At 46.1% G+C, this 14,685-nt stretch overlaps 1 protein-coding gene across 1 annotated transcript in view; it reads right to left on the bottom strand.

The window, feature by feature from the left end:
• LOC109302354 (kinase suppressor of Ras 2-like) overlaps positions 1 to 4,911 on the bottom strand; it is a 186,235-nt gene extending 181,324 nt beyond the window's left edge. The window contains exon 1 of the mRNA XM_019523913.1: positions 4,736 to 4,911. Coding sequence (XP_019379458.1) covers positions 4,736 to 4,911 — 176 coding nt within the window. The remainder of the gene's footprint in view (positions 1 to 4,735) is intronic.
• Positions 4,912 to 14,685: the final 9,774 nt, after the last annotated feature.

The raw sequence follows: 14,685 nt of genomic DNA, 5'->3' as shown, positions 1-14,685 counted from the left end.
AAATAAATATTTCCTTGCCACCAAAGTGAAAAATCCATGCAAATGAAGAAAAGTGAGTCCCCTGGAGAAATAACTGAAACTGATATACAAAATACATATGTTGAGCAAGGGGGGAAAAGCCCTCTCGTCTTTCGGCTCCATTGACATTAGGTGTTACTAGCAACAAGAGTAAATCAGAAGTTTTCAGAGAGAAGTGCTGTTTTTTGGGTTGTTGTTTTTTTTTTTACCACATCCCTTTAATGTGAAGAAGCATGAAACAGAGAAGCTGAGATCAAACAACAAACCACCTCCTTAGAAGAAAAAGAAAAGGAGCGGAAGGAACATCAGCAGAAGGGCATAATCAGCAAGAATGCCCTGAAATGCACTGCACACCGCAATACTTCATTAGAGACAGGGAGCATACTGTAAAAGCGGGATATGAAACACTTCTCTTTGGCACTGACTGATGAGAGAAGGTGCCACATTTGGACTTAATGAACTGGCAATCCTATTCATTTATTGAAGTGTGCACGCCTGAATTCAGTATATACAAAGAACGGTGAAGATTGGGTAATGCACTCTGTTTCTATTCATTAGGAATAAATAAGCTCTTGTTGAAGAAAAGAAAGACTAGTGCATTGCCCTGGATTAGATATTTATGTCATAGTGCTGAGCTCCAGCACTGCAATTATAGGTCTCAAGTTGGGACCTCAAGGAGGCAGGGGGGATAAGACTGACACGTTTTGCATTCAGATACAAAGGGCAGCAAAGTTAAGGGGCGTTTTGACTGGAAGCCCTGGTCCATCCCTGCTACCAGATGGCATTTCCACCATGCAGTGGAGTGCCTGAACGCTGGATGCAGTCAGCTCACCTTTATTTTGAACAAATGCCCCACAATAAAGCCAGAACCTCAGCCAAGGCTTGTTCCTGAGTTTGGCTGCTCCTAAGTTTTCCCTGCAGGCTCCCTCTGTCCTTGCTCATTGTTCCCTTTCCTTCAGAGAAAAGCTTTAACCCTTTGTATTCCTCAACTGGAGCTAACTGGATGCACTGAGCCTGAGAACAGGGCCAAGCAGACGAAGAAAGGGAGAAACAGATACAAAACAGCCAAAAGCTCTCTGCTTCCTGTACCAGAACAGAACCAGCCAGCCCATATCAAGGCTGCTCTAATCACACAGAAAACAAGGTGCCCATCTGTGAGATGTTACTTCCCCCCCACAGGCTATTAGGGTACAGTACATACAGGGAGATACTTATCCTCAGGTTTCATCCTGCCAGCCCCTGTCATACTATACAGGTGCCTCCTACATCTAGAAGAGCAAAGCCTTTTAGCAGTCTGTAGCACTTTCCTCCTTTCTGGAGCTTTCATCACCAGGTTCCTCCCTTTACAAGAATGACCTGTTTCAAGCACAGTTCAGGATATGGCTGCCCAAAAATGTTACAGGCCTGCCCCACAGCACCAGGGCAGAAGTCAGCTAGGCTGATAAGCCTGCAAAACTCCCCATTTATAAGCAGGGTATCTTTATTCAGAGGTTCAGTATCAGGCCCTTATGCATTAATATAGGGCTGTCCAACTTCTAAGTGGCCAGGGGCTGAAAGTCACACAAGCCACAGCAGTGGAAGCCATGGGCCACGCCAGCCTCATGCCATGCGGGGTCTTCCCCCACTGCATTGCATTGTGCAGACATCTGGCCCCACCCGCAGTTCCCCAGAGTGGGTGCCCCAATACCATACCACGAAGGCATTCTGGACCATGGTCCCCCCGGTTGTGACATGCAGCCTGGAGCAGGGGCAGGAAGCAGAAGCCAGAGAATGGAGGGGAAGCCTGAAGACCAATGGAAGAAGCAATGAGGGCAGCACTGGCCACGTAGGAGCCTGGGGATCACAAATCTACCCCTTGCATGAGGCAACAGGCTGCCATTTGGACAGACCTGCCTTAATACACGAGCAGTCAGGTTCACAGCTGCTAATATAGTAGGACCTCAGACCAGTCTGGGGGCCTGGCCAAGATACAGATTGCATTCCTCCTAAAGCCACTCTGTTTATAAACAGACTTTATCCAGTTGCAGAAGCTGGAGCTGAGGAATTGATCATCACAAGGAGAAAACAATGGCATTTTCCAGCATGACAGCACCCCCTGCTGGCTGAGGATCCACAGGATGAAGGAGGCCAAAGAAATTAGGTGAACCTGAATGCAAAGTGAAGAAAGGGAGCAGGGAAAAGGATATAATTTCCCTAGCTTAGATGCACGAATAACTGGAGGGCTATGATGGGGAACCACACTGTTATATCTGAAAGTCAATGGCAACTTTCTTAGCAAAAGGCCAGCATCAGTCTTGCTAGGGAAGAAAACAATGACAGAAGGAGAGCTAGCTGCCTGTTTCAGAAGAGCCAGGAGATGCCACTGGCAAAGGATTGAGAGTGCCAGGTGACTCTGGGTGTAAACTCTACTGCTAGTTGTAAAATAATGAGCTAAAAATGGACCTCACTTCCACACCACAGCCTACATCTTTCCACATTCTTGCCATGGTTTCACCTTTGAAACTCACAGCATACACCTTTCAGAAAGCCTTGACAGCTAAGAGAAGCCAGGATCCTTTGAACTACTGGGATCCTCTCAGTAAGAAAAACACCATGGATAATCACTAGCTAAGCATATAGAGCAGACAGCAAAAGCTGCTATCGACAGCCCCAGGGAACAGGCCACAGCAGTGTTGTTCTAACACTGCTTATAATTATTGGGATGGTGAGAAACCGAAAAATTGCATAGTTCTGTGGTATTAAGAGGCTACTTTTCAGTTTCTCTGCCCTATTGTCATTTTGACTTAATTTTTTTCTGCTTCTGAAGTTCTTCCAGCATCAGAAATTATCAGGGCATGGGGGAAAAAGAGGTGACTTACAGGTCATATGATCAGCGGAAGATAAGATGGGAATAGTTAAAAAAAACAAAACGAAACAAAACAAAAAAAACTTTATCCAAATTTTGATCTCATATAAAATGTTTTCCCTCTCTCTCAGGCAGGAGTTCTCAACATTTTTAGACTTAAGGTACCCTTTGTTAGACTCGAGGTATGGCCTGTTAGACTCAGAGCACCTCTTCAGAAAATGTAAGCTTTTAGCTGTCACTCACTTTTTGACTACAGAAAAATAAAAGAACAATTCTTCTGTTGCACAGAACTCAGAAAGACACAATGGGTCAGACTGTTTTCCCACGTGAACAAATTCTTATTTGAAATCTCTGGGTTCATCTTATGAATAGGGACCTGCTTAATTAGTGGTTTCATGGAAATCATGAAATCTGAGATTGTCCATAAAATCTGCAAAATCAATAAAAACAATTTTAAAAATAAAATGCTTGCTCCCCAGTGGGAGCCAGTGGTCCTCACTGGTGGAAGGGGAAGGCACCAGCTGGCACAGTGGCACAAAGGGCAGCAGATAAGATGGTGGCTGTCCCGTGGTCTCTCCTCCCCCCCATCCCCTCTGCCAATCAGCGTTAAGGGGCAGGACCGCATAAAGGGTAGTCAGCAATCAATATGGCAGCTGCCCCTTCATTCCACCTCCCTCCGCTAGGGCCTCTCTGCCAATCAGCACCAAGGGGTGGGGACTTTCCACCAATCACCACCAAGAGGTGGGGCCACCATAAAACATCCATAAAATTGGCTCTGCACACAAGAGTGGGCTGCAAAAAACCCTTTGTCTCACTGATTTAGGTAGGTCTTTATTCATGAATCATAAGTGTTGGCACACCTAACACTACTAGTAATAAGTGGCACCCTTAAAAAGATCTTGTGGCACCCTGTGTGAGAATCACTGCTCTAAGATCTAGCAGGAAAAACAGGACACGTATCCTAAGTTCCATTTCACAGGTAGGAAAATAGAGTTGAGGGCCTCCTGGGTAACTAGCTCTGAGAGGCAGAAGTGCATCCACAGGGATCCACAGAGCTTTACAACAAATTGACACCAAGCCCTGGTCTGAGTTAAGGGGCAGAGCCAAAGTAATTTGTTGACAACTTTGCAATCCCAAGATCCTGGAGCTGACTGGGAACTAAGTCAGCACCCAGAACAGCAGCTCTTCTAACCAATACACTCAGCTCTCCCTGTCCCCAAAAGGGTGGCCAAATATCACCAAGGGAGAAAGCTTAAATGAAGCTCTCTACCGAGCCCATAAATTATTTCTTACAAGTCACCTATAGTAATGCCTCATGCCTCCTGTACCATCCCCAAGGTACTAGGCATATGGGCTGTACAGCAGCCCTTTCTGGCTTGAAACCCAAACCACGTTCTCTAGCAGCATTTCAACCAAAACCTCTAAATTAACACATCACCCCCACATCCACAGTAGCCAAAACAGCACAGGACTTTAATCTCGGAGATTAAGCACCAGGTTAGGTTTAACAGACTGGAGCACGTAGCACTTAACAAGTGATATCTGGCACATGGTGTCAGGCTTTTAGCAATACTCAGTGTTTCTCTAACACCTCCCAGCCAAGGATTTCGCAGAGCTCCACAAGTGTTCAGACACTCAAGAACACTGTGGGGCTGGCATTGTCACCCTAGGAAAACAGGATCAGCCAAAGCCAGACCAGGCTTAGAAACCAGAACTCCAGGATACTGGTATTCTAGCCACTAGACAGGCAGCACTGATCAGAGATGTACATTACCAGCATGTTTTCTTACCTAACTACCTGATCACAGCCCATCACTCCATCCTGCACTGCTCGCCTGACATCCCCCCTTCCCCCATCCCGAGCTCACTTACTTGGGAGTGTGTGCCTCATCCACTCGGTGGCCCAGCTGGAACTCATGCGACTTGCTCCGGTGTAGGGCAGTGAATCCGGGGATGAGGTGAATCAGTTTCCGGGATGATGGGGGAGGAGTCCCTGGTGGTTTCAGCTTGTTTCTCCGCCTCACTGGCGGCGTGCCTGGAGGAGTCATCGTGGTGACTATGTTAGGGGTCCGTGGAGGTGTGTGAACAGCATGCCGCTGCCGGGGGGATGGCGGCAAAGAGCGATGTCCAGATTCTACCGGGGGGCAAAGCCCTGGGTGGCCCTCCACAGTCAGCCTGTCCACGTGGGTATACATCGGTCCATGGGCTGAACCCGGGTGACAGTAGTGTTGGATGCATTTGGACTGCACTTTGGGGCTCTGGGAAAGGTGCGTTCTAATCCACTGCATGGATTCTGGTTGGCACACAGGGTTGTTTTCCTTCCCTGTTTCTGTCGTTGGCCACTGGATGGTCCAGTCTTGCTTGGAAAGGCTGCCTCCTGTGATAACAAGCAAACATGTAATAATTAAGTGAAATGTAGCTGGTACAAAACCCCCTTTCTGATTATGGGCCTGGTTTTTAGGACGTCCCACGTAGGAGTTAGCCACTGTTTCCAACAGCCTAACAGGGCCATGTCCCAACTGACTCACCAGCCTGCCACTTGCCTGTGTCCCAGCTGCTTCCTACCAAAGCATTTTGATTGGCCAATCCCCAGTGGCCAATGACAGAGCCAGGAAACAAGCTGCTTTTCGGGAACTAGTTGAGCCTGAGTCTTGGCACTTCCAGGGCTTGGTGCAAGGGCTTCATGCAAGTATGTACCAGAGGGATAATCTTCCTTGTATCCCATCAGAGTCAAGGTGAGAACCTATGAATAGTGAAAATGTAGAGGCAGGCTCCAAGTAGGAAGCATCCTATATCCAGACTGCTACATGAATGAATTACTGCTACTCTAATTTCAGAAAACACATTTCTTTTCAGAGAGCACATTTCTTCTCAACAGACCTTAGACTACCTCACCATACACATGGGAAACACTTTGACACTGAAATACAACCAACTCGAGGCTGGGAAGCCTAAAACAACTAAAACAGCACAACAGAGGACCCAACTTCATCCAGAAGCCTAGGGCTAAATGGTCCCTAAAGAATCAACTCTCTCCCCTCATTCCTTCTGTCTCAAATTCAGGTGCTTTGATGGAGACTGTGGACTGACACTCTAGTCTAGGGGAAAACAAAGGCCCTACATCCCAATAAGATACAGTTTGTGGAACAGTATAAGACAGATTTAGCACTGAAATTGAAAAAGAAAATGTTCGATTACCCCCATGCAAAATAGAAAGCTTTCTCCACTTTAAAACCTGTAAAGCTGTGAGGCCATGTGTACTTGATGAGTGACTGAGAGCCCGTAACAGCAGTGATGTCATTTAACCCCCTTCTAAAGAACATGAACCTCTCTTAACAGGAATTGCACTTCCACAGATACAGCTCAGGATGCCGAGGTGACAAATATCTGTTGACACTCCATCTTCCACAAACCGATACCCTGTGTGAGCAAGCCTCGCACCAGAGGAAGGTGACTTGGTGTTCCAAGCAGGAAAAGGGACAAATAAAATCTCCTTACACTGTGTGTGTGTTTCGGAAATGCTTATACCAATGGTTCTCAACATTTGTAGACTCAATAAACCCCATGAAAAATGCAAGCTCTTCGTTTTCACCTGTTTTTTGACTATGGAAAAACAACAGATCCATTTTTCTGTTGCAAAGAACTCAGAAAGACCACAACAGGTCAAAATATTTTTAACACTATGGACTCCTATTGGAAATTTCTGGGTTTATCTTGTGAATCATGTCTGTACATGTAACAGTGCTAACACTGCATGGCATCCCACTGTACCCTTGAAAGGATCTCAAGGCAGCCCAGGGTGCCAGAGCACACTGGTTGAGAATCACCGACTTAGAGGCCTCAACCAGGATGTAGTTTTCATTAAGCTGTGCGCCATACAACTACCGAGTGCCCTGCCTTGGAGAGTTTACAATCCAAACAAAGAGTGTATTTTCCCCATCTGTCAAAGGGGATCAGATGCAGAGAGAAATTAAATAACTCATCAAAGGTCAAATACTGAGCCTGTAGCAGAACTAGAAACCAAGCCCCAAGCTCCTAGGTCCAAACTTGATTCCTTCAAGGTATAAATCATTTTTTATAAAGCAAAAAACTCAGCAGAACAGCTGCAGAGATTTGCAGGGAGGACTGAAGACATGGCTCCATTCAAAGGCACACAATAGCAGCGCTTCTGCTTGCTCACAAAGCATTTGCTTTTTCTAAGCCATACTTGGCAGATGAGATTTTTTTCTTCTGTCTTGTCTAGCACCTCCTCCATCTCTTCCTCCTCTGCTTCTGTCCCACACCCAGCCCATCGTCCCTCCCCTGCCACTTTGTTCACTCCCAGCTCTGAACATGGCCAAATGAATTCCACCTTTCTGAAGAGTTACCTGGTCTCTGAGGAGATTATTACCTCCAATTGTCTGGCAGGAGCCAGCACCACTCCCTCTTCCCACCTGCCCAATTCTCACCTTGATAAACCATCCTTGCAATTTGATGAGGGAATGGGAAATAGCAAGCCATAAATAATTACTGAAACTGCCAACTAGTATAGCTATGCATAAATGCCTGTCTGCCATGACTCTTCAAAAGTACTTAAATGATGGACTAGATTACAGTTCTCTTCACCCAACTCTTTTGATCCTTGCCTCTAATAAAACCTGAATAAAAATGTATTCTTTTACGTTAAGAAAAGGGAGACTTCTCCCCCTCTTTTGGTTATTAATTGCCAGCCCTGTTATCTATCCATCCCTTTCATAGGAATCATTTTACTTCAAGCTCTTGAGAAGAAAAATAAAAGCAGCAGCGGGTTTTAGAAATGAAAGGTGTAGGATTTGATTAAAAAGAGCCTCAGGGAGAGAGGAGGGAGGTTCTTTTGAATTGTTCTACTGAGCTGGGGAAAAAAACTTCTTATCAAAGGGAGAGATGGGGTTAGGAAAGTCTGTCCTCAGATGAAAATATAGTGGGCAAGTGGAAAAGATGACTTTGAGGGCCTGATGTGAAGGCAAGAGCTGGTTAGTGCTGCTCTACAGTTCACTTCCTGTCTTCTATTAGTATTGGTGCAAGGAGCTTGCCAACAGTTTAGTGGTTTCATAAGAAGAAGCATGCCTATTAAAAAAATAAAGACAGGAAAGAAAAGAAAATCACATTTTAATTAACCTACCCTATTGTAGGGCTGTGTGAAACAGCACTGTTCTGTTCCAACTTCAGTTTCAAGGTCTGGACAGAACAGCGTTTTGTATCAAATTTAATTTTGAGTGGAAACAGTGAAGCTGTTTTAATGCTGTTTCACCTGACCATCGGGCTGGGGAAAGGAACTCAGCCCAGCTGGGCTGAGTTCCCAAACCCTGGCCCCATGACTGGGATGGAGAAACTCAACCCAGCTGGACTGATTTCCCATGCCCCGCGCTATATTGTGCTGGGGGGAAAGTCAGCCCAGCTGGGTTGACTTCCCGCACCTGGCGCGATCTAGCATGGGGAACAGGGAGTCAATCCAGCTCGGCTGACTCCCCCACCCCCAGGCCTGATCTAGCACACAGAATGGGAAGTCAGCCCAGCGCTATGGTCTAAACATTTTGACTTTCAAAACATTTCGAGTAGCCTCGTTTTGTTTCAAGGTTGTTTCAACACCCTTTGTTTCATTTTGATTTTGCTGTTCTGACCTTGAAATGAGTCAAAACAGTGTCGAAACAGCTGGCAATATTTCACACAGACCTACCCTATAGTATCTGGTTTGGAACTTGGAGACGATTCTTTTCTTGAACCTGTTGGACATGAGCAGAACCTCCTCATACTCTCTGGCTCTCAGACTGACTAATGCTAAAAAGTGACCAACCACCCCAAAATTTCTGGGATAATCCTGAATTCTGGGATACCCCAGTGCTGCTGAGGACTTACTCCATGAAACTTTCAGCTTGAATTTGGAAAAACAGGCCCCAGAGCAATACCAGGCAGTGTCCTACTGGATGTAATGAGGAAAAAAGGACAACATTGCCTGGTGCTGCCTGAACAGCTTCTGGCTCAGGATACCTCAGCAGAGCTAATTTGCCTGGGCACAGCACTGCATGAACACAGCCACAGTAATTAGCTGTGCTGACAGCAGAGCAAGTTAGACCTCCCCACCACAGCACAGCATTGAGGTGGCTACATTAACCAGAACTGGAAGTAATGCAAACTGCTTACACTAGACTAGACAGTGTCAGGGAACTGTGGAGCATCTAGGACTGTTCTGGATTTCACCCCCCAAAGATGTATTGTTTTAACTAACACAGCTCTTGCCACCAGGGATAATTTGTCCAAGTACCAGCTGAGCCCTGCAGGGATAGGAAGGACCACTGATGCTCTCATATGAACGCCACAGATGCACAGGGCATGCCATGCCTCTACCCTTTATACACTTTCCAGAACTGAATCCTTCCCACTGCTAAGCTGTGGGCCCCTCATTATCAAGATGAAGCCAGATAGCTCCACTACTCGGACACCAATTCCTTAGCTTTGGCACCTCAGGTTTCTCACTGTGGCTCTATTAGCAGGTTGAAAAATGCTTGACCCACCCTTCTGGGAGCTGTAGAACCAGAAGAGGTCTGCAGTGACACAGGGCAGGATTTTAAAAAGCAGCATTTGTTAGGCAACTGGAGCACAGTCTTTAGACTCCTGAGGTGAGAAAAAGACCCTGTGTAGATGTGCATGCTAGCGATATGGTCTGCTGGTCTTACCCAGACAGCAACATTAGGCAGGAGCATTCATTCAGCTCACATCCCAGGTTTTTGTCTCAAGCTCATCATACTGTTCTCACACGTTCTGTCCATCTTGGCCAACAGATCTTAAAAAGTAAAGGTCAAGTGGCTGGTCTTCTATTGTAGCCCCAAGATAACTCCAGTCATAACCTGGCACCTTTAATGGATTCATCATTTACCCGCACTCTACAATGGTGCCATGGATGCGCCCAGTCACTTCAATGCTTTCTCTCAGTCCCAGAAAAGTACTTAAACCTTTCAGCAGGCAACAAAGCAAAAGTAAGTGGGGAAATGGAGCTGCACATATTTAATAAAGATACAAAAATCCCTCCCATTCCCCACAACTACTGATAACACCAACAGGATTAATAATTTTAAAGAACTGTTATTGTCTAGTTTCTATTTCACTCTTGTTGCTGTTGGGGTCAAGCCCTCAAACTAGTGTGCAGCTAAAGCAGCCTGTATGAAAAACTGGCTCCTTCATGGCAGCTGCAGATGGATTCTTTATGCAAACATCCCACCCCCACCTTCCCCAAATGTTCAGGGGCTACCACTGTACCACCATGGACATGAGTCTATAGAAAGAAAATAGCTCCACCACACCATAACTTTGGATTGGGCTCAGATTCCCAGGGCTATTTCTGAAGCAGTAAAGAGGCATGAGGAAAAGAGCAGAAACCTAAACGAGAGCGAAACTATTCCTCAAATATTTTAGGTGACAAATTACTCACTTAATACATACCAACATGATGGGAATGAACCTGCTCAGGCTTACAAAACCATGCCTCGACAGGGAAATTCTCAATCCTCTGCCCATCAGCCATGCAGATATATCTGATACAACAGGGAAACGACCACATGAGAGAGACACCAAGTACACTGCACCAAGATCTCTGCACAGACCAGGGTGGGACTGCTGAGCAGTAACTGATGGCCAATGCTGGAGAAGAAGCAAAGGCAGGGCAAAGAGGGAAAGGAAACAGCTTGGCTAAATGAAGGGAGAGAAAAAAAACAAATGGAGAAGAGAATATATGATAATAAAGAAACAAAGGTCAGGGCAGAGCAGAGGATGAAACCAGTACCCACACTGCAGTCCAGCTCAGCTATACTTCACAGATATTGCTCACCAGCTGAGTTAAAGGGACCAGATTATCAGCTGCTAAAAATGGACATTGCTTTATTGACTTCACAGAAGTCTGCTGAGGACCTGGTCCTCAGATTCTGGTTGTCAGTAAGAGACTCCAAGAAGATATAAAGTACAGGAGAATTTGAAATCCAGCCCAGCCATCTCAGACAGGGTTTTCACTGCTAACTCTTCTCAAGGGCTTTGTCCAGTCTAATTTTACATGTCTGGAGCACTGGGGCTTCCACCACTTCCCTTGGGAAACTATTACTAACTTAATGCAGCTCATTAGCTGCTCGGATTCTCCAGTGATGACCTTGGCGTTAGATTAGATTCAGTTCTTGAATGTGTTTTCTCCTGGAACAGCAAATCTCTAAGGAACAAATCTAAGGTGTCAAAGTGTGGGCTGCACTGCAGCTGTCAGTGAGGACTGTAGGGGAAGACCCCAGCCCCATCTCTCCAGGCTGTATAGGAGAGGTAAAACCAACACTACTGACATTTCAGAACAGCAACAGCCCTCGCCAGCCATTCCATTACAATCCACTGGCCCCTTCTTCCCATGACCCAACACCCTTCCTCCAGCAGAATTCCCTCATATATTCAGGGACAAAAAAAGCCCTGGCAAAATTCACAGTACATGGTAGACAGAGACGCAGTGGTGGACTCCCAGAATGCCCCTTTGCCACAGTGGAGCCACATGCAGCGCACGTTCAAGTGCCCTGGACACCATAGGACTTGCACAAGGATCTAGTTGTAAGGAACACCCGATCTTGAAGAAGAATTGATATGGAGAATGGGGGCCTTAGTTACTTAAAAATCAGCCTCCCCTTCTCCTTGCTGAACAGTTCTGTAGCCCAGCTGGGGCAGGGGAACGGGCCAACAGTCAGCAGCAGCACATTTTTCATTTTCAGCCAACTATTTTAAGCCTCAGCTGCAAACAAAAGCAGTAGTGAGATTTAGCCAGGCTGGTATAGTGAAAACAAAACAACCCATCCCTGACATGGCTTCACTTACACCAGAACAATGATACTGGCTTAACTTGTTTCTCTGTGAGCAGGACAATAAGCTAAATCAGTCTTTTTTTTTTTTTTTTTTTTTTTTTTTTTTTTTTTTTTTTTTTTTTTTTTTACTGGTGGCACTGTGCACATAGCATGGGGAAGAACTGCACCCATATAATCATCATGTTAACCAAGAACATTAATTCACTGTATCAGATTAACTACATCTGACAAAGTAAGCCATCATCTACAAAAGCTTATGCCTCTGAGTTAGTCTCTAAGGTGCCACCCTGCCCTGCCTTATATTAGCTAAAACATATATCTACACCTGGACAGTTATACTGGTAAAAATCTAGGCACTGACCAGGCCATAAGGATTTAAACACATGAATTACTCAAGCCTCAAAATACTTTTGGGGGGGCCAAGTAGTATCATCAAGCCCATTACAGATGGGGACATTAACTGCAGCCTGCAGCCCTTATACTCTCCTCTCCTCCCCTTTGGAGGAACCACAAAGATCTGGAAGAAAGTTCACAGAGAACGTGGGAGTCGTGGCTGTCTAGTCTCTGATCAAAGCACTCCAGAGACCACGTTCTTGTTTGCAAGGTAACTGTGCTGGCCCACTGAACACCAGTGAATGGTGGTTGAGAGGCAATTCAGGGGGAAGTGCAGGGAGCTGTTTTCACAACTAACTCCAGTCACCGCCACATTACTAAAGCTTCATGTTGTTTTCCTCTATTTGGAGCAGTCATGCTTAACCTTCTCCTTGCAAGGGCCAACTGAATGGCTTGGGCGCAGTCTGAGGGCTGGATCAAGTCCCATGAGCCAGGATTGGGCCCTGTACTACCTCCCTCAGCCCTGCACTGTGCCCAGGACTAGACTTGTGTCCCCAGATGGGACCCCAGGCCACCTCCGCACATGGATCCAGTGTGCTGTCTGTCTCCCAGGGCTCCCCACAAGTCAAGAATTTTGGCAGCAGGGGAGTGACAATAGCCGCTACTCCTCCCTGACTGCCAAATTTTCAGGCCCCTGGGAGCCCCTACAGGCCAGACAACATGACTCCAGGGCCTGGATCTGGCCCACAGGCTGGGGGTTTAGCACCCCTCCTTTAAAGCGTTATGTTAAAAGAAAATTAAGTTTTCAGGTCTCAGAAGGTCCCAGATTTCCAGCATTAGTTTTATAGTTGGTAGAGTCGGAAGGGACCTGAGCAGATCATCAAGTCCGACCCTTAAAGACCCCCAGGGTAGGAGCCAGCACCACTTCTCTTGGAAGTTGGTTCCAAATCCTAGCCATCCTGACAGTGAAGTAGCGCCTCCTGATGTCTAGTCTGAATCCACCCTCTGCCAGCTTGTGACCGTTATTTCTAGTCACTCCTGGGAGTGCTCGGGGGAACAGTCACTCCCCCAATGCCTGCTGGTCCTCTCTGACTAGTTTGTAACAGGCGACTAGATCCCCCCTCAGCCTTCTCTTGTGGAAGCTGAACAGCTTCAGATCCTGTAGCCTCTCCGCGTAGGGCCTGCCCTGCTGCCCCCTGCTCATGCGAGTTGTTGTACACGCATACTTCATTTTGGCCCTTGGGTGAAATACACCTTTGTAAAAAGGAGCACCAAGGAACCAAGCCAGTCACCTTCACATCCTACTGTGAGGACATCAGTCATAACTAAGTGGCATACTGGCCTCTAGCTAGCAAAGAAGGCCCCACCGGTCCAGCCCAAAGGCTCAGTGTAGTTATAGCAGGAGCAGGCAATTATTTTAGGTAGAGGGCCGCTTACTGAGTTTTGGCAAGCCATCAAGGGCCGCATGACAGGCAGCCGGGGGCCGATGTATATTAATTTTCTAAATTTTTTAGGGACCCCACAGGCCACACAGAATAGCCTGGCAGGCCACATCCTGTCCGCAGGTCACATTTTGCCCACCCCTGCTATAAAACCGGAGTACACTGACATGAACACAGGCTTTCCCCTCATGCCGACCACTTTAACAAATCAAAACCTGGCCTTCACTATAGAGAACGGATGGTGTGATGTGAAACAGGCACTCAATTAACAGCCAGGATAAAAAACTTATCAGAGACATACATACTTTAAGAATAAGTGGATTTTAAATAATTAATTAATTAATTTTCAATGAGAAGATTAATCATCATTAATCACAATTAATCATTCTGTTCGCAGATGGTAAGTCACAGCTGTACTGTGTGCACCCTGCCTCTTTTCTCAGTTCTAGCAAGTTATCTAACCCTTAAGTATCAGACCCCTGGACTGAGCTCCTCTCTTCCATGCTACATGCTCCCAGACTGAAACAACTATCACCAAGCAGAGCATGTTGCATTACAGTCATGTTCAATGAACAGGTTAGCTGAAAAGAAAGCAAGACAAGGCAGGAACTCAGGAGTGGGAAGCAGAAGGAAGTTGCACAGAGAAGTTGCTTATTGACTGGCCTTTCTGCAGACATAAATGTGAAGCTTAACAGCAGCAGTCTTTTAGAGGCACAGGGATTTGAATGGCAGACTGCAGCCACTATATGTAAATCCCTGTGCTACTGCCGGCCATTAACATCCCTTAGCTGATCATAAGATCCCAAGGATTTACATGTTGTAAGATGACTAAGAAAAGCATACCTGTACTATACAAATTGGAATACCCTCCACATTAGTCATTAAGAGTACGGGTATTTGTATAACTGTAAAAGTATCATACAGGTGACACACTACTACCAGGTCAGTAGTAGCGTGTCACACCTTGCAGCTCCCCCTCCCAACTACAATTCCTTCCTTGTATTATAATAATAATAATAATAAAACTATGAATGATGAATACTAGTTACTAGACATTGCAATAACAGGGAAGTTACTCAGTGAGACCCCAGTGGGTGGGTAAATACAAGACACCACCAAGCCAAAACTCCAATCTTTCATTGCCCAAAACAACACAAAGGTTTTGTACTACTCCAGCTCCTCCAGAACATCTCAGCTCACTTGCTCTGAT

The sequence above is a fragment of the Gavialis gangeticus genome, unplaced genomic scaffold (genome assembly GCF_001723915.1).
Source record: "Gavialis gangeticus isolate Ggan-Ray unplaced genomic scaffold, GavGan_comp1, whole genome shotgun sequence".
Classification (NCBI taxonomy): Eukaryota; Metazoa; Chordata; order Crocodylia; family Gavialidae; genus Gavialis; species Gavialis gangeticus.
This window is presented reverse-complemented; position numbering and strand designations above follow the sequence as displayed.